Genomic DNA, 20,819 nt, shown 5'->3' with positions numbered 1-20,819 from the left:
TTTGCTCCCTTGCTTATCTCCCAATTCTATTGGTTTCCTAGGGATGCCACAAACTGAGTCACTTAAAAACAACAGGAATTTATTTTCTCACTGTTCTAAAGGATACAAGTCCAAAACCAAGATGTCAGCAGAGCCAGGCTACCTCTGAGATTCTGGGTAGAATCCTTCCTTGTCTTTATCTGGTTTCTGATGGTGGCCATTGATCCTTTGGTTCCTTAGTTTGTTTGCAGCCGCATTACTTAAATCTCTGCCTCTGTCATCACATGGCATTCCTCCTATGTGTCTCTGCCTTCACGTGCTATTTTTCTCATTTTATAAGACACAAATCATATTGAAATAGGTCCCAGCCTAATGACCTCATCTTAACTTGATTATATCTGCAAAGACTTTGTTTTCAAATAAAGTCATGTTAACAAATTCTGGGGGTTAGGATTGCAGCATATCTTTTTAGGGACACAATGAGACCCATAACACCCATTAAAAATTATTTCCTGCAGGGTAAGGACCATTTCTTGTTTGTTTCTGTCCCAACACTTAGTTTAGAGTCTGGCACAGATAAGGTGGCTCAGGAAATGTTTTTTGAATGATTGACCATAAACCCATGCTTTCTAAATCAAACTTTATCTTAATGTTTTATGAACACCAGTACCTACTGTATGCAAAGATCTGAGATAGATGCCTTCTGTACGCTCTTTAATTTTATCTCCATACCCAACAAAGGAGAAAACCTAACAAGTCAAGTGACTTGCTCAGATCTGCACAGCTAATGGGCTGTAGAGCTGAGATTTAAAACCAGATTTTTCTGATTTCAGCTCACTCCACTACATTCTACTGCCTTTTCTCTTATCTCTGTTTTAGTAAACCCAAAATAAGTTGGGTTCATTCTTTGGCTCAAGTGTTAGAGAATTAACAGAACCCCTTGGTGGGGGTTGGGGAATGGAGGGTAGTGGTGGGGGAGGGCAGCATGGAAGTGGTGGCAGGACTAGTGATAGACTCTAAAGGGAAGGTGATTTAGAGAAGAGAATTAATTGGTCCACTCCCACCCCCCGCCTCAGCTAAAAGCCTTCTTCTAATGCTAAACCTGGAAAATGCTGACTTGTTTATCTAAGACTAGGTGAGCTAATGCCCTGAGGATGAATGAGATTGCCTTTTACTGAAGGCTTTTCATTGTAATCAAAGGAATGCAGAGCAATGGAGGACAGCAAAAAGGCCCACTAGAAGCTGAGCTTCAGTGCTGATTTGATCATGTCTTAATCAGTTCGGTGCTGCTATAATAAAATACCACAGACTAGGTAATTTATAAACAATATAAGCTTATTTGGCTCATGGTTCTGGAGGCCGGGAAATTGAGGGTCTTTCTTGCTATGCCATAGGATGGTGGAAGGCATCATGTGGCAAGATAGATGAGACTGATGAGAGGGAGGGACAAACTCATTTTTTTTTTTTCATAGATGAGGTCTTGCTATGTTGCCCAAGCTGGTCTTAAACTCCCTGCTCAATCCATCCTCTGCCTCAGACTCTTAAGTAACTGTGACTACAGGCGTGCGCCACCACGCCCAACTCATGCTACCACGCCCAGCTCAAACTCATTTTTATAATAAATTCACTCTTGCAATAATGTGCCCACTCCTGAGATAATGATATTAGTACATTCCTGAGGGCAGAAACCTTATGATCTAATCACCTCTTAAATATCCCTCCTTTCTACACTGTTGTACTGGGGATTAAGTTCCCAACCCATGAACTTTGAGGGGTACATTCAAACCATAGCAGTCAATGACAGACTCTTGGACTTTGGGGAAATCATTGTCCTGTTCTCAGTTTTATCATCTATAGAATGCAAGGTTTGGTAAATAAGTTCTCTGAGGTCACTAGTCTTGGTTTCCTCCTTCTATAGAATCTGTTTCTGTTTCATAACTCTATTTTAAGGTGTTTATCACATTGCCAAAAAAAGGGAAAAAAGAACCTTCAGGATGAAATTTTTCTATGCCAAGGAAAAGATTTTTTTTCCCTTTTTTTGCATGCAAAACTCTGCCTTTCTTCATTTGTGTCCGTCTTATCATTCTGGTAACCCTCATAAGTTTTCTCAGTGGCAACAAGCATTCTCTGGCATGACCAACCCTTCCTTTTCTTGACAGAGAAAGAGAAGGCTTTGCTCAGAAAGTTAAAAACACATGGATAGCTGGTAAATCTGTTATGTGCTCTTGCTGTGACTTGTCCAAACAAAGAGATGGAAGAGAAAAGGGTGCACAGGTCCTTATTGTTTAGCTTGAGGACAGTTTTGAGGTCCTCTTGCCAAATGTAAGCATAGTGATTTCACTTCCTACTCTGCTTTCAGCTTCTTGAAAATGTGCAGGCCCTAGGTGAACATTTTCTGACAGACTCTTTCTTCCTTGGATAGACACTGAACATCTTAAGTGGAAAAATATACCTCATTGTTTATGCAGTTCAGGTCTGCCTCCACCTAGGAAGTGGTAAGAATCAGAGGGGTAGAGAGTTTTGAACATTTTATATTTTAATGTCTCTGCAGCAGAGATGGGTTGGCTTGGGAAAGACAATGTTCTTTTTACCAAGAGTTCCTGTCCCAGCTGTCTCCTGAGCTGGTGAATCCGGCTGCCAGAGGACCTCAAAGTTCTTCCCATGACTTGGAGTTAGTGAACTTAATGTATATGTCTCCCTCCTTTACCTTTCATAAATCTTCTTTGCATCTTGTCCCTAAAGAATCAGGGAACAGGATTTGGATTTTCCTTTTGAGTACCCCTTATTCTACCCAAACCACATTTAGTGCTGTCAAATATATCCACAGCCAGAATAGTACAGCCTCCCAGATTCTGCATGGAGTTGAGGATGGGAATTAGTACACCCACTGGATGATAAGCGGTGTTCCAGGACCACTGGAGGCAACATAGCAGAGTGACATCCATATGGACTTCATACCAGATTCGAATCCAGTGTGTGACTTGGACCTTCACTCTCCCTCTCTGAACCTCAGTTGCTACATCTATAAAATAGGGATAACAACAATCACTTCCCAAGTTTATTAGGAGAATTGCATGTCAAGCACCTAGCATTACTGGGGACGAAGTAAGGAGTTCTATTATATATAATTTCATTATCTCCATTCGAAAATCCTAAAATACAAATTTCATTTTCCCATTTTACAGATGGATGAAATTGTCTGATTCTCTACTGTATCCCAAGCATTAATCAGAGATTCTGGCATATAGTAAGCCCTCACCAAATAGTTCAATAATAAATAAATGAATGAACAAATAAGACAGTCTTAGAGGAGTTAAGAATCTTGCCTACATTTTCACAGTTAGTGTCTCAGATGAATTAAGACATAAGGCAGGGCATCACAGAAAAATTCATGCAAGGAGACAAGAAGAGAACCCAGAAATGGAAACAGAAAGGCATAACATAGTTCATCCTTTTTTATGATTGAGAACACTGTGTTTCACAATTCCGAAGCCATGTTTTAAATATATAATATCTGAACATGATTTTAAAAGCAGACAATAAAACCCAACCTCAGCTTAAGTCCTAAAATTTATAAAAGTACAGACCTTAGTAAGCTTCCAGTTTCCTTAAACAAGTCAGACTGCCTGCGTTGGCCAGGAAGGGGTGGCCGGCAGCATATCTACATTAATACCACCCAACCGTCAGGGAGGGGGAAAATCCTTCACCCAAAATGAACTGGCTTCAGGACCCATCCTTGTCATTATCCTGTGACCTCCTGAAAGGAAAGAGTAATAGACACTGTCTCTGAAGATGAGAATGAAAAAGGCAACTGATAGTTTTTGGAACCTACTGTGTTAGAGGCACTGTGCCTGCCAGACACTTTACATGCATTGTCTCAGTTAGACATGAGAACCTTATAAGGATCTCTTTGACAGTTGAAAAACCTGAAACTGAGAGTCAGAGATTTGCCTAAGGTCTCATAGTACCTTGGTGATGAAGCAGTAATTGAACCCAAATATGAGTTAAAAGCCTGTGCACTTTTCACTTTTCGTATTGCTGTATACCTCACGTGCCATGCTACCTCTCCAGAATGGGTCCCAGAGCCAGCAACAAAGCCTAGTGATTGGAGACCATTTGATGGCCCAGAAATGTGGCCGAATATGTTAGCAGGGAGGTGGGTAGGGTCCTTTCCAGTTGCCTTCTGGACCTACCAATTGAGATAAACCTTTCCTTGGCCATTAGCCAGAGTGCCATGTACCTGTGTGTGTCTTTCTCTTATCAATCTTTGTGTTAGCAAAAAAATGCCTCACCCATAACTATTTCTTTTTCCTCTATTCTTGCCATTTCTTTTCCATGATAATAGAGGTGTGCCTGATAATAGAGATGGGGAGGTGGGGTTTTAATATTATGCATCCCAATATATCCACCACCAGCATTAAAAGAATCTATGAAAAGAACAAAGGAAAATGTATTATATGTTGTATATATGAGTCAGTTTTCCATTACAATATAAAAACTTAGAGGGAAAGGACTTTTTTATGTTGGTTGGCATTAATAGGTATCCCTTTTGTACTACCAAATAAAGAAATTTGTGTTAGTAAATGAAGGAAAGTCATCTTTATCCTGTGGATTGAATCTAGTATACTCTCACCCACCACAACATAGAATGAAACTGTAAATGAACTCCAGGGTGCTTGGTGGGACATTTGACTGATAGTGCCTGCCAGGATCTCATCTGGACCAGTAGGGGTCATCCTTGGAGAACTTGTATATGACCCTTTGAGAACTGATTTGTGCTCTTCTCCGCATCCTGGCCAGAAGAGCACAAATCTTGTCAATGAGGCTAGAGAGTCAGACTCAGTGGGAGCCAGAATTGGGGCAGAAGTCCATGGCTGGAGCTGTAGAGTCAAATGGCCTGAGTGTGAATCCTGTGTCTACCATTTACTCCTGTGTGACCTTGGGAAAATTACCCAACATCCCTATGCCTTGTTTCCTCACCTTTAAAATGAGGCTAATGATAATAGTACCTACTGTCCAGAACTATTTTGAGATTAAATGAAAACTGTACATAAAGCCTGACACAAGGTAAGCATTCCTTAAAGGTTTGCTACTATTATCTCTATTCCGATTCTTATTCCTCTAATCAATAATAGGGCAAGAAAACTCTTTTGCAGGATATTGGGGGAGGCTGACACTTTTCACAGAGATATTTCTGACTAGAGCTATCCAATCCTCTCTTTTTTGGCTCAGAGAATCCTCCACTCTACCCCTGCAATAAGAGGTGATTGACAGCAGGTTCTAACACGTTGGCCATCAGCAGAGAATATATGACAACAGAAATATGTTGAAAAGTTGGTAACCTCAAAGAGCTTAAAAAATTCAGACTCTGACATAAGGAAGCCATGATTTAAGAAACCACAGATAATATAGTCAAATCTTCAGTATTTACAGAATTATTAGCTACTCAAGATGAAAATACTTGGAATGGTAGACTGGACTTTCCCATAGGATCTAATACTCAGACTTCTAGGTAGGAATTTAAGCCTCTCGAGAAAGGGGAACAGGGATTAAATCCCACAGTCAATTCAGCAACTTTTTGCTTCAGAAAACTCTGAGGCAAGGCCTACATCAAAACAGCCATCACAGCCCAAGCTTTGAAATAAAGAAACCCAGGTTCAAGTCTTTTCCATGTAGCTATAAACAAGTTCTGTTACCTCTCTAAGTCTTAGTTGCCTCATCAGAAAAATGGAGATAAAAATAATACTGACCTTATGGCTTATTTTGAAAAGATTAAAAGAACTAAATATGGAAGGCAGTTTAGTACAGTTCCTATCATGAAAATCAATAATCAGTTCTGTTTTCATTTCTCTCCTCTGATTTTCTATTGAATTTACGGTGTGGTTAAGAGACATTCTTAAGAAAATCAGTTCAGAGTTTGCTGTATACTTCCGAGATGACTTAACCTTCTGAATGAATGTTCTCCTTTGTGCCTTTGACCCAGGATGGTAGCCTAAAGGTTTTTCTGTTTTGTTTTAAGTCTAGGGGTATACTCTGGCCCTATGAGGACCTGTGAAAGGCAGGCATTTTCAACCACCAGGTGCTTGGGATGACTAGAGATGATAACCAGAGAACTAATGTGGCCTTTGAAGGAAGGTTGCCCTATTTATTGTCTCCTAAATGATGTTGGATTCATCAGAAGACTAGAATGAGGCAGAGTTCTCCTTAACTAAGTAGGGGGTTAGAGAGTCAATGACTTCCAGCCAACAGCAGCAGGATAAAAAAGAACTCTAGCCTTGTGCAATGAGGCAGAATCACCATCTTCTTTCCTGGAAGGCCCATAGACTGTGTCAATGAGGTTCCTGCTACTATTGTGTTATTATTAGTATTGGTGTATGGCCACCATGTGTGACTGTCAACTTGACGATTTTTCTTCTGTGTACGTTTTTCTATTTATTTCCATTTTGTTCTCTCTTCATATTCAGAAAAACATTTTGAAAATGTTAACCTGTCCAGTGGTTGCTAAGGGAAAATGTGAAATCGGCTTTCATTGATGTTTCATTCAGATTGTAGGAGCCAGACATGGTGGAAGCACAGAAACACAAAGAGGAAGATGAGACTTAGAGGGACAGAATATGGTCCTTGGTATACCTGTTGCCTCTCATCTCTGTGAAGGAGTTCTCTTCTCTAATGTCTGCCTTTCAGACATGCACTCATTCAACAAGTATTTGTTTAGGGTTCTCATGTGGGAGGCTAGGCATGAGGATGCAACAATGAAGAAAACAGATGTGGTCATTTCTCTCGTGGAGCTTTGATCTACAGGCAGAGCTAGACCATAATAGAATACACATATAATTACATACCATGACACACTCCATCAAGAAAAATATAAGAAGCCATGGAAGTGTGTAACAAGGACTGGAGCTAGTCTATGGAGGGGGATGGAGGAGTGAGTCAGGGAGGACTTTCCTGAGGAAGTGACATTTTACCTGAAAAATTACAGAATGAGTTAATTTAATAAAGGGAATCAGAGGCAATTTCTCAAACTAGTTGGCCCCTAAATGAAATTCATAATTTCAAGAAGCAAGTTACATTTTTCCAAGGTAGGTCAATCTTTTCATTTCTTTTTCAAAACAAATTCAAATATTGTTTCTTTGTGATGATTTTTTTTCTATTAATAAGTTTCTTTTCATCTTTAACCACTGGGAATTCATTTGCTTTTTGTTGCTTATGCAGAGTGTGTACTATACAACTAGTAAAACACTGGGATTCGGATCATCTGTTTAACCAGTGATTTCCATGTGTGACCCACATGAGTTCATAAGATAGCCAAGATCTGAATGGTTGAATTTGACTGCAGTTTGCCCCAACTGAACTTCAAGCCAACATGCACATCCACAAGGGTTCAGAATACTATAAACACTTCTATACCTTATGTTTTATATAAATGCATGGAAGGTTTTACTTCTTCTCTTTAAAAAAATACTCAACAAAGTCAGCTTGAAAGAATGAATGGCCCTAAACACAGTATGTCAGAAGTATTTGCTGCAGGTTTGGGCAAGCCCTCCAGGCTCAGAGGCTCTTGAACACTTGAAATCAGAGAGCTTCTTTAGTGACTTGACCCGTGACCATCGAGTTTTATTAAAAGGGATAGCATTTGGAGGGAATCTTTCTAGGATGCTTGTTGGATAATCATCAGCATTGTTCAGTTTCTTATATTCAATTTGATTCCATAAAAATGTATTGGATATCCCTACTCTATATCAGAATGAGGACAAGGGTTCTCATGATTATAGCTATAATAATTATGATTATAACAGTAACAGCACCTATCATTTACTGAGAATTCACCAAAGTGTCAGGCACTGTGCCAAGCATTTTACTTAGATTATCTCATTTAATCCTCATAATATCTCTGTGAAGTTGAATTAACATTCTTATGAAGAAAGTGATACTTGAAGAGATTGAGAAACTTACCCAAGTCCACAACATAAGGATAGACCTTTGGACCCAGAGTCTGAGATTAAATATACTGTTTTCTTTTTACATTGGCATGTCATTTTTCAGATGAAAAAAAATCATAACTCAGAGACACTAAGTGACTAAGTGACTTGCCCAAGGTTACATAGACATTTTGGAGCCCTGTATATTTTTCCTGAAAATAATAATATTTATAACTTGTTGAGAATTTCCTGTGTGCTTGGCATGTTACCTTAAGATCTTCTAACTCAGAGGTGCTCAACTTTGTCTCATGTTAGAATACTCTGGGATTAAAAAAAAAAAAAAAAATCAATACCTAGGCCCCATCCCAGACCAATTGAATCAGGATCTCAGGGGATAAAACCTAAGAATGAAATATTTTTTAATTCCAAGGTGTTCCTAATACACAGAGAAGGTGGAAAATTCCTGGCCCGAGTCTCACAATACCTTCACAGGTGAGAAAGCTGAGGGTCATGGAGATGAACTGTCTTGCCTAAAGTTACAGCAAAGATGTAACAAAGCCAGGTTTTAACTACCGGTCTTATTCCCGAGCCCATATTTCTTTGGCCCTTCAATCTGTCATCTACATGACAAGTTTACATTCCTTCTAAGTCTCACCTGGATAAGGTATCCAGGTGATGTTCATTAGCCTTTAAGCCTGTGCTCAACAAGCTATTTCTTTCTTTCCTTCCTCCCCCCTCTCTTCCCCTGCCCCAAATCCTACAAGCAGACTCAATCAGACTTCATGATCAGGGGTGCACATGAATGAGCTGCATTGATGCCCCTGCTTTAGGATGTCACTACCGAGCTCAGGATAACCCCCACCACAGACCTCCCAGTAGCTCCAAATCCTCCTGGCCATGTATCAATATTCCTTTCTTGAATCAACCTGAGAAGACAGTGGCCCTCAGCTTGCAGCACGAAAAAATTACTTTTCTGGGCAAAATAGAAAAATAAAGAAATGTAAAATGTGATAAGACTACCTGGAAGCATCTTAAATGCATATTACTAAGTGAAAGAAGCCAATCTGAAAAGGCTACATATTATATGATTCCAACTATATGACATTCTGGAAAAGGCAAAATTATGGATACAGTAAAAAGATGAGTGGTTGGGCCAGGGTTGGGACTGCTGGGTGGGCTAAATAGGTGGAAGGTAGAGGATTTTTAGGGCAATGAAGTTAGTCTGTATGATACTATAATAGTGGATATATGTCATTATACTTTTGTCCTAAGCCGCAGAATGTACAACACCAAGAGGGAACTCAAATGTAAACTATATGTGTCAATGTAGGCTCATCAGTTGTAGCAAATGTATCTGGTGGGGGATGTTGGTATTAGGGAGGTTATACCTATGTGGGGGATAGGAGGTATGAAGGCAATTTCTGTACTTGCCTCTTAATTTTATTGTGAACCCAAAACTACTATTTTAAAAGTCTTTTTAAAATGTAAAAAGCAGAGACTTGAAAAGTCAAATCAAACATCACAGGAGAAAAACAAAGGCAAAATCATGAAAAAATGTAGTCAATCATTAGCAGAGAGGTTGAAAAGACATGCTTCAATTGCCTTAAAAATTTACAAAACCTAGGTCTCCTTAAAAATAGTTTTGCAAAGTACATTGAGAATTCCATGCAGTAATATGAAACATAAGTCCCACTGCTGCCACTGAACATGCTTCAGCTGGCTAAACCGAAGGAGCTTGACATTAACCCAAGGCTCTGCAAAACTCAACAAGAGAGTGCAATGGAGATGCAGTTGCAAAGCTGCCCCAGATGTGTACATTTTCTGCTCCATTAAAATGACTTGGATGAGAGGCAAAGTACATTTGGCCCACAGAAAAAGAGAGTCAGGGAAGGGGTAAGACAGGACAGTCAGCCTCTCCGCAGGCCTCTGTCCCCCACAGACTTTCGTTCCCTCCAATCCTTCCCCACAACGTTTCTAGAGTAAACTGTCTAAAATTCAAATATAACCACAAGCCTTCCAGGGCTCCCTAGAGCCAAACGGCTTTGCCATAGTTCTCCATTTTTTCAACTCTGCCATGGATTTAATAACACCCACTTCAAGGATTTGGTGTGAAGTAACTGAGATCGTGTATACACAGTACCTGGAATGCATGATTTATAAGCTTTAGAGGAAAAGTTGGTATTACAATTATCATCACTGAAACAAGATCATATGAGGAGAGACAGGTGAAGGAAATGAAGATGTCTGTGCAGAAGACAAACAAGGAGCTGGGAGACAGGATTCCAAATTTTACCATGTTTGAAGGACAGGTGTGAGAGTCTAAGTGAACCTAGTACGGCTGCTACAAGGTCAAAGATTCTACCTCAGGGAAAGTGAGAAAGACCTTTCTAACATTTGGTAATGTCTAAAAGTTAAGGGGAGGTAGTAAGCTTCCTGGCATTAGAATTTTATAAAAGGTGTTCTAGATGCCCTTTTTTTGGCAGAAATATTGAAGAAGGGATTCAACAATGATTTGGTTAAACTTGAAGTTTTTAATTGCCTCTTTAATTCTGAAATCTGTACTTAAACTATCTTTGCTCACTAGTCAATAAATCCTCAATATCTCGAGTTTCTGGTATGTGTAAAGCCCAGGGCTATGGTTTCCTGGTCAAAGTACTCTTACTCCATTTTCGGTAGGGTGGAAGAGGCACAGCATGGCACATAGTAGGTTTTCCATTAAGCTGTATCCATAGACTGAATGTGAGAGTCACAGCATGGCACATAGTAGGTTTTCCATTAAGCTGTATCCATAGACTGAATGTGTGAGTCACACAGGACGAAGAAACTGATGTCTTTCTGGTGCTGTTCAAGGGTAGCTCTTTGAGTATCCCGTGCCAGTCATGACTACTCCAGAATCTATTCTGTGTATCTATGAAAAATGCATTTGAGTCTGTGTTTACTCTGTCAGCATCCATGTCCATTGTCTGTTCTTTTCTTGTTTCTGGGTTCTCAGAAAATGGAGCTGCCTCCTTATAAGAATGATTTACTCTGACATGGGTAGGGAATTTGTTTGAACCTGAGGGTGAGGTGATATTTAATATGTTCATGAATGTGTCTGTCTTACAAGGGGTAGAATCAGTGTTCTGCCCTCCCATCACTGGGAACGGGAAAGGCAGAGTTGGGATTCAGTTTCAACTCTTAAAAAGAGGAACTGGCTGTGCAGAAGCTCTTTAGTTTAATTAGATCCTATTTGTCAGTTTCAGCTTTTGTTGCCATTGTTTTTGGTGTTTTAGTCATGATGTCTTTGCCCAAGCCTATGTTCTGAATGCTATTGCCTAGGTTTTGTTCTAGGGTTTTTATGGTTTTAGGACTTACATTTAAGTCTTTAATCCATCTTGAGTTAATTTTTGTATAAGGTGTAAAGAAGGGGTCCAGTTTCAGTTTTCTGCATATGGCTAGCCAGTTTTCCCAACACCATTTATTGAATAGGGAATCCTTTCCCCATTGCTTGTTTTTGTCACGTTTGTCAAAGATCAGAAGGTTGTAGGTGTGTGGCCTTATTTCTGAGACCTCTGTTCTGTTCCATTGGTCTACATATCTGTTTTGGTACCACTACCATGCACTACAGTTTTGGTTACTGTAGCCTTGTAGTATAGTTTGAAGTCAGGAAGTGTGATGCCTCCAGCTTTGTTTTTTTGTTTTTTGTTTTTGTTTTTTTTTTGCTTAGGATTGTCTTGGCTATATGGGCTCTTTTTTGGTTCCAATTAAATTTAGAGTAGTTTTTTCTAATTCTGTGAAGAAAGTCAATGGCAGCTTGATGGGGATAGCATTGAATCTGTAAATTACTTTGGGCAGCGTGGCCATTTTCACGATATTGGTTCTTCCTATCCATGAGCATGGAATGTTTTTTTTTAATTTGTTTGTGTCCTATTTTCACTCCTAAGTGGCTTTCAAGAAAAAATGTGTAAGAGGTTTGTTATTCATGCTCTTTTATGTCCTTCTTTAATACATTTGTTTTATAAACATTTACTCCCCAGCCCTGTGCTAGGTACCTGGGATGCTGAAGTGATCCAGCCTTTGTCTCCCCTCAAAGAGCTCTTATTCTAGTGAGGGAAGATAAAACGTGCTGGGACAAAACAGTGTAGTAGAAAGAGATGGGCTATGCTTGAGAAGTATGGGTGGTTGGGGAAACTTCACAAAGGTGATGACATTTGAGCTGATTTTCGGGGTAAGTTGAGGTCACCATGCACTCAGGAAGGAAGAACTTCCCAGAATGAAGACAGAGCAAGCACGAAAGCTTGAGATTTACTAAAACATGCTATCTTGGGAAATGTCTGGGGTCTGGAGTGTACTGTGTCTGAGAAGGTAGTAAGAGATGAGATTGGTAATGTTTTGGGGTTACCCTCATTTAGACGCAGAGAGGAGGTTGGCCATGGGCTACTTAAAATCATTTTGGGAACACAATCCGGAGCTTCCAGGACTTTGTTAAACACGACCAGCTCTGCATGATCCATCTTGTGAATTATAAGTCTTGCTGCATATTACTTCCCCTTGACCACCATAGGAATGTATTCTTAAAATAAAAACTCGTTGAAAATCAGTCCAAAGAAATCATAATCATGAAAGTAAATGTGCTGGAACAATTCAGAGTGGCTCCTCTTTTTTCCACAAGCATGCGGGGAAAGATAAGACCAACAGCTGCGAACAAGTGGTGGTAATTTTTGGCTGGTACCACATAACCAGTGGGTTGGTTAAAAAAAATTTGTACTGACCTACACATTTGGATATGAGAGCTATATGTTGATGGGATCCACTTGTATAACGTACTCCCTGTATCACAGTGAAATAAATTTGTGCTTCATTGTTAGTGCAGCTGATGTGAAATGTGAACATAGTGCTTTGATTTTGTAATGTTTAATGTTTTCTGATTATAAAGCAATAAAACATTTTGGAAAATTGTTATACACACACACACACACACACACACAATACAAGAAAAAACAACAAAATCATCTGCCACTACTAAGAAACTAAGAAAATCACTATTAATATTTTGGTGCACTTATTTTGTATTTTCTTACAGCTAAAGATTATTAAAATGAATTTTTTAAAAATATAACATTTAATTGAGTCCAACACCTCCACTAAGCATTCCTGAATGCTTTTCTCATTTTACTGCCATTACTCGCTTATACCTCTTTAATATTCCTAGACTAGATTATAAGGGTTGTGGGGATGGGAAAGGTATGTTATTCTTACAGTTACCTAATTTTGGCACTGGAACCCAAAACTGAGATTCAAGTTCTGGTACACTGACTTTGCAAGTCCCAGGAATCCAGGTGTTTATCTGTTCATCTCTACCACTAGCACCTGGCCCAGAATCTGGCAGATGGTGTAAACTCAGTGAATATTGGTTTGCTTTGAATAAATGAATGAATGAGATGGATGGATGGATGGATGGATGGATGGATGAATGTGGATTTTTATTTATCCTTCTTCACCCAAAATTCATTAATTCCCTGCCAAGTGACAGGTCTGGCTAGGCAACAGAAATATGACTAGCTATATGTGACACGAAACCACTCCCTCAGAGGCGGCTCTGTGAAGGTGTTGACCTCCTCTGATGTGAGATAGGATTCCTATGAGTACAGAGCCCTTTACTGGTGCTCATGGCTTGTCTGGGGGAACCCAAGACCCTCCAGGCTCTCTTTGGCAAGAGACAGAGCAAAGACCATGGAGTACTACTATTTCTGTACTCCTCAAGGTGCTCTAGAAGTGACTAGCCTTGGGCCTGTCTTCCCCAGGGCGCCCCTCCAATACCTCCGGGATTCCAACTTGTCCCAGCTCAGTGGTAGGCGTCCTGTGGAGAGGGTACCTCAATGGAGAAAGACTATAGAGGATAGGGGCGCCACTGCTCCCTCAGAGGAGAGCAACCCTTGACAAACCTTCCACCACTCCAGCCAGCTGGCACAACTGGAAATCCCAGATAAGCCTCGATTCTGGTCAGAACTGGTTTGGCAGCTCTGGGGGAATTTTTCTTTCTGACTGACCCTTCTCACTGCGGTAGCTGGCAATTTTGCAAAACAAAACAAACAAACAAACAAAAAGAAGGGAAGCAAAGAAAAGGCGGGGCCAAACTAAGGAGTTGGGAGAGAGGGGGTGGGGAGGGCGAAGGTAGAGTGGTTAAATTTAAAACACTCCCAACTTCTGCTGGCTTCCAAGTTTATACTTTGAGATTCAAACAAGATTGCCTCTACCCCCAAGCCGCATTCATTCTCACACACTTCTCTCCTTGGCAATGCAGTTTTGTTGCAATGCAATTTGGCAGCGCGATCGTTGAAGCAATATAATCCTGCTCACAGCTCACCTTTTAATCAATGCGTTTTTTTCCTGCAATGCTCTTGTTGTTGTTGTTGTTATTATTATTAATATTATTATTATTGCAACTGAATCTCTGAGCCCTTTTCCCTCCCCATTCTAATCGCGCTCCGGCTGTGATTGCTCGTGTCTGACTTTGCAAGTGGCAGTGCGCTTCCAAACCCCCCTTATCCGCCCCTCGTCCCCCTTTCCTCCCTCCCTCTCTTTTCCGCGCCCAGGCGAGAGCAGCCGATTGGCAGAGCGGTGCTTTCAGGAACAATAACAGTGGGGGGAGCCTGAGTCCCGGGGAGCCGCCCCCTCCCCCCCAGCACCAACGCGCGGCTCTCGCCCCCCACCGGATCCCCACCTCCGCGCCCGCCCCGCGGGCTGAGCGGCCCGACCGGGCCCGCCCCCGGCACCCATCATGTACGCCTTTGTGCGGTTCCTGGAGGACAACGTCTGCTACGCGCTGCCCGTGTCGTGCGTGCGCGACTTCAGCCCCCGCTCGCGGCTGGATTTTGACAACCAGAAGGTGTACGCCGTTTACCGGGGCCCGGAGGAACTGGGCGCCGGGCCCGAGAGCCCCCCGCGCGCCCCCAACGACTGGGGCGCGCTGTTGCTCCACAAGGCCCAGATCCTGGCGCTGGCAGGTGAGCGAGCGGGCGGGGAAGGACGGTGGGATCCGGGCGGGGGCTGGGACCCCGGGAGGGGCCCGGGGACCTGGACGGAGGGGACGGAGGAGCCACTACTTGCTCCTTCCTTCTTCCTCCTCCTGTTCTCTGGGCTTTTCGTTTGGGAACGGGATGTCTCTTAGAGGCCAGGCCAGTTAAAAAGACCGGATGGTCCCCTTTGTCTTCCCCGCTTCCCCGGCGCTCCCGCGCTGTCAGTCTGTCTTCATCTCTTCATCTGTGTCTGTCCTCTTCTTTCTGATTCTTTGTGTTTTCTTCTCTCCTTCACTTTCCCATTTTCTCCTACTGGTTTGTACTGTCATTTCTCTTTCTCTCACCTTCTCTTTACCTCTCTCCAGTTCCTTCCCTCTCTGTTCTTTTCTGTCTCCTTAAGTTTCTCAAGCTGTCTGTCTCTCTCCCTTTAAGGCTGTTGGTACCTCCTTGGAGTGAGAAGCAAGATGGATATTGTCAGATCTTCTAGGTGAGAGTCCCTCTCACAGAGGGAAGCTATGACATCCTTGTCCCATCTGGGCCAACACTGGACAGGATGAGGAGGCCTTGAACCTCAGTGCACTGGGCACCACACTACACTCTCCTGCCCCTCCCTGGCCAGGTGGCAGAGGTAAGGAGGTAGAGGCCCTAAGGCATTCCTCAGCCTCCACTCTCCTTTCTGAATTTCCCAAAAGGCTCCCTGAGTGAGAGAGCTGAGGGCCAGGAAAGAGTTTCTGGGTCACAATAACTCCGCACTTCTCATCTCTGCTCTGCCATGACCGGGAGAGATGGGCTAAGGCAGCTGGTCTCATCTCCATTTGAAAGGTGAGGATACTGAGGTTCAGTGGGTGATAGGGCAAGAAACCAGCCCTTTATCTTCCTATGCTCCAGTTCTTCCTGCCATGCTGAGATACCTTTTCCTTTGTAAAGAGAAGACAGCTGGCCCTCTTTCCCAGCTAGTTCCAGGAAGTTTGAGTCTAGACAAGCAAGGAAGAGGGAAGTATCATCTCTGTTTTGGGGAGGAGCCTTTTTAGCTGCTGCTGGTAAGGAGAATGAACCTTAAAGTGGGCAAATAGTCACCCTGCCCTCCAACAGAAGGAACACCAAGGGTTAGGAACTGAATGAAGATGTTGTTAGTATTTTGTAATTCTGAGACCTTCTCTATTTTTTTCAAGTTTCTTTGCTTCCTCACATTTAGCCTAAAAGATGAACCCAACATTCTTTCAATCCATAGTGACTTGCCCAGGGTCTCATGGCAAATTAGTTCAGTCTCATGACTATGGTTCCTTTCCACCACCTCATGTCGTCTCTGGAAAACAGGTTTGCAGAGTTGAAGAGTGGAAGAACAGGGAAGTGACCAGCGGCACTGGGACCCTTTTTGACAGGCTCTACCCATACCACCTCCCTGACAAGCCCTGGTACAGAGACATGCAGGCCCACCTACTGCCAGACACCTAGGGCCAGAGAAACTGAGTGAGAGGAAGCAGGGTTTAGAAAAGGGAACCATTCATAGCTGATTGGGTATTTTGTTTGCTTGCTTGCCTTTAATTACCTGAGGGAAGGGATTAGGAATTTATTTCCCAAGAGGATAGGCTTGAGGAAGTTATAACTAGGTTGTAACCTTAGCTTCCCTTTTGCTAAAAGAAAAAGCAAGCATGCTTCTTGATGATTGTATTGTACTCCTAGATCTGGAAGCGTCCTAGGAGAGTGCAAGTGGTGTGTGTCAAAGAGAGTCATGTGTCTTAGTGTGTAATGGCTGTTTTCCTCTCTTGGAGATTGTTTTATTCATCTACTCATTCATTCAGCAAACATACATATATCCTGTGCTTGACTCTTCAGCTACTGCAGAGAGGCCACTTAGGCAGATGGCAGCTCCCACCAACCTCATGAATTTTGAACCTGTAGACTGTTCATTCTACAAGTTAGAAAGGTGATAAATCTGTGAGGTTATTTTAAAAACAAAACAACCTAGGCATCATCTGGAAACTGTCAAGAGTAGCTTCAAAGAAGTGTACCAGTTTGAATGAGTTGGAAAACACTTTCCCTTACCTCTCTTCAGTTTCTGTCTTGGTAGATGAAAGGAGAAAAAAAGACAATTTGAAGTTGGCCAAACCACATTTTGAATTTCAGTCTCCTGGGTAATTTTTACATTGGAGCCACTGCCCTGGGTAGAGACCTGACTAAAGGGCCAGGGTTTTGGGGAATTCATTTATCCTGGAATAACTCTGATGTGTCTTCAAACCCCTTCTTGACTTAAACTTGGTGGCTCTGAGAATTGCTTGCAGTGACTTCAAAGAGCTCATCTGGCTTCTCCTATATGCAAATACCACTGTGCTGTGGCACCAAGTGTGAGGAGGAAACCTCTCAAGTGGGAAGCAGAGGTGGCCTTATGTTTGTGGATTAGCTATTAATTGATTAATTAATCTCTGTGACACCAATAGAATGGTTTCAGAGGTAGTTTCAGCACAGCTTTCTGGCTTTTGGTGAGAAGTACGTTGCTATACTGAGTGTTGGCCCAACCCAACCCAGAGCTATCTTGAAGTATGCTTCTCACATTCAGGAAATGTCAAAGCCGACTGCTGTAGGATTTTACATTTTACTGCCCATAGTAGTTGGTGTATACCACTACTTATCAAGTTACAGTCCCATTCAAGGAAAAACAAAAAACCCCTTCTTTCCTGACAGTCTTGCTATGTGCTTGTGCATTATCTCTGTTAGTCCTCTAAGTGACATTTTGGTAGGTATTGCTGTGGTTAATATTTCCATTTCATAGATTAAGACACCGAAGCTCAGAGACTTGTCTACAGCCACACAGCTAATAAATGGCAAGGCTGGAACTGGAATACAGGTCTTCCGGTGCCAGGCCCCCACTTGGCAGTCCCCTTTGTAAAGTAGCTGATGTTCCCAACAGCTACAGAGCATGATTTGGAAGGACTGAAAGGAAATGGAAAAACTGTCCATGAAGCTTACAGCTTAAGGCAAGTTTTCAAGCCAGAGTATAATTTTAGTTTCTGAGTTTTCAAGCCCATTCTGCTCTTTCTCCATTACCAACCTCCCTCTTACTGAGTACACATAGCTCTCCTCCTCCCTGTCTATCTCTTCAGTTGGTATTTGCTTGAATAAATCTTCACCAAGGCTCTCCCTCTTGGAGGGTCCACAGAACTCAAGGTTTGACTTACCTTTGACCTGTGGTCTCTCCTTACTCTCATTTATTTGCCAAGCAGGTTGTGAAAGTGAGAACTACTCATTTGGAGAGCTCACCAACGTGTAACTGCAATCCAGCCTGCTACTGGGGCTCATATTGTTGAATTTTGTTTTTTAGGGGGCCCAAACTGGTTTCTCTGTGCCTAGAGTCCTAAAATTCTAAGTTGTTCTGCCTAGGCATCTGTGCTCTGTTACTGTTGTTTGAGTGTGCTAAATTTTTTTGTTGTCAGATGTCTCCTTACTGTGTTCCAGGCCCAGTGCTGTATTAAGTGAAATATACCAATATACCTCTGCAGCTCAGGTACTGTGATTGAAATGATAGCAAGACCGAGGGTTGGCAGGCATTGACTTTTCCTGTTCTGCTATGTAGGATTTCTGTGGGGGAGGGAGTGATGAAAAATGAGTATCATCCTCAGGGAGTATATAATTTGGGGGCCTCAAAATAAGTGTTAAATAAAGGTAGAAACCAGGCACTAGGGGAGCACAGAAAATGGACCAATTCAAGGTGGGCTTTGCTGTTTATCTTTTAAGTTTTTCCTTCTCCAGCTCCACCATCACTGCCTGCATTCAGGCCTGCATCAACTCTTACTTATCTAAACCAGTGAAGCAGTCTTCTAATTGATTACCCTGTCTCTGATCTCTTTTCCCAATTGCTTTTAGAATAATCTTCTAAAACACAGTCTTAGTTGACTGCTCTCATTAGAACCTTCTGTAGCTCCCTATTGCCTACTGAATAAAGTTTTAGTTTCTTAACCTGGCATTCGTAGCCCTCCTTAGACCAGCTGTATTCCCAGCCCCAACTTCCTTCTCCAGCCTCAGTCTCTCTTCCCCTTTTCCTGAGACCTATGCTATTTCTTACTCTTCTGTGAACACACCCACTTGCACTCCTTTGAGCCAGCCAGGATGGATTAATCATTGTCTGATACGGGGCCTGTGCCCACAAAAAACTCACCTTCTGGTGGGGAAGATAGACATGTGACAGAAGTTTGTGGTCCAGCCCCCTCATCCTGTGATAAAGGAGTGGACAAAGTGCATTGGGAGCACCTTGCCTCAGTGGCATTCCCTATTCCTCCCTCTGCCCCCAAGAGAGACTCTCTCCCTCCTCAGAACTCTCTTTTCACTTTGCTTTTGCCTTACTTATGGACTGTAGCATTTTATATCTTGTTTTTATTAGTCATGACTGTGCCTCTCTTCCTGCCTGACAGGGAGCTCCTCTAGGACAGGGGGCTGGCTTCCTCGTGCCTGCATCCATAGTCTACACTGATATGCCCATGTTTAACTCATGAACTTTGGGAAGACAGGTGCATTTTTGTGGTCGAGGAGAAGGAAGTCGGGGAGATAAGAACCTCTGCAGCAGCAACTTGTTTTCCAGAACAGAAACCTACAGTGGGATTTTAAGGTTTCATTCAACTTTGTTCGTCTGGAAAAAGTCAACATTCTTTATATCACTCCCTCAACTAGCTAGAAGAAACCCCACACTTGGGGGAAATAGCTTCCAAAGCCACGTTCTTATTGCTTTGGTAATTTTAGCTCATCCAGGGCTCAGGTCCCAGCTTGGCATTGTTAGTCCAAATAGATCATTTGCTCCAGAAATGCTTTGGAACTTCTACAAAGTTAGCAGTGAAGCAGGGGACTAGCCGATTTCATATGCAAAGATTGTTGCATGTCATCAGTGGGAAACTGCCAACAAAAGGATTTATTTTCTTAAAAAAAAGTGAGTGAAAACTTTTAATTTAGGTTTTGACATGTTTTGCTGATATACATTGGAGCAAAGATTGGAACTTGCCTGCTGTCATCTGTTGCAGATTCTGCTGGAATGTTAACCATTGAGGGTTCAGTCTAATGCAGTTTCTCATGCTCAACAACCACATATTTGTTACAACTGAATTGTGTGTACTACAGAGTGCTTCAGAGTTATGGTTCACAATCTGAAAGAAAAAATTGTCCCAGGCAAGTTGCTTTTTATGTGGCTTTGTTATTCAAGAGCACACTAGCTTTTATTTTAAAAGCATACCCAGTGGAATTCAGATTGGGATCTTTGACACCAAGACCAATTCTCTTTCTACTGTGCCTACCTGCTTTGTCTGATAAGCTCCTTAGGGACAGAAGTTGTGTGTACTTTCCTACCAGAAGAACTTCGTAATATGGAGAGGTGTTCTTTGGTTCAATTAAGTTCTACAAGTATTGAGTTATACTAGATGGTCAGCCTTATACTCCAGGAAGATGAATAGGCATTGTTTTTGCCTACCAAATATATGATAAATACCCACCCAGTTCCAGGTTCAGTGTACATATTCTACATCCTTGTGAGATGGAGATTTTTGTTTTACCTAAGAAAAGAGAGCTGTTCAACAGTTGTTAACACAGTGGGCTAAGTCTTCTTACCTGGACTGGACTTGTGGATAAATATGAGTCAGTTCGGTCCAAAATTCTGAGACCTAAACTAAGGTGGTGGTGGTCATGGCGAATCTGAGATGTTTTAAGGAAGGAGAATTCATGGGATTTGGTAACTGACTGGTTGTAATGATGCATGTGGTGATGATGTGGTGATCTGGGCCTTCCTGTCTTGAGGAGAGCACTAGAAGTATAGCTGGTTGAAAGGGGAAATGATGAGTTTAGGTTGAGACCTGTTGAATCTTAAGAGCCCTTGAACATCTGGGTGGATATGTTAGTAGAGCAAGTAGGCATATGGTCTAAGGTTCAGAAGAGCATTCCAGGC

At 42.1% G+C, this 20,819-nt stretch overlaps 1 protein-coding gene across 28 annotated transcripts in view; it reads left to right on the top strand.

The window, feature by feature from the left end:
• Window positions 1–20,819, top strand: part of LOC100393071 (BEN domain-containing protein 5) — a 1,596,666-nt gene that overhangs the window by 1,284,213 nt on the left and 291,634 nt on the right. For 3 of the 28 annotated variants that reach the window (XM_078331677.1, XM_078331674.1, XM_002750803.7), the window contains exon 1: window positions 14,631–14,887. The exons of 22 other annotated variants lie outside the window; for them this stretch is intronic. In XM_078331677.1, the coding sequence (XP_078187803.1) occupies window positions 14,662–14,887 (226 nt within the window). In that variant the 5' untranslated portion in view covers window positions 14,631–14,661. 3 more of the 28 variants (XM_078331678.1, XM_078331680.1, XM_078331679.1) reach the window with 3 other exon arrangements.

The sequence above is a fragment of the Callithrix jacchus genome, chromosome 7 (assembly GCF_049354715.1).
Source record: "Callithrix jacchus isolate 240 chromosome 7, calJac240_pri, whole genome shotgun sequence".
Lineage (NCBI taxonomy): Eukaryota > Metazoa > Chordata > Mammalia > Primates > Cebidae > Callithrix > Callithrix jacchus.
Note: the sequence above shows the minus strand (reverse complement) of the source record. Positions and strands in the feature narration are given on the sequence as shown.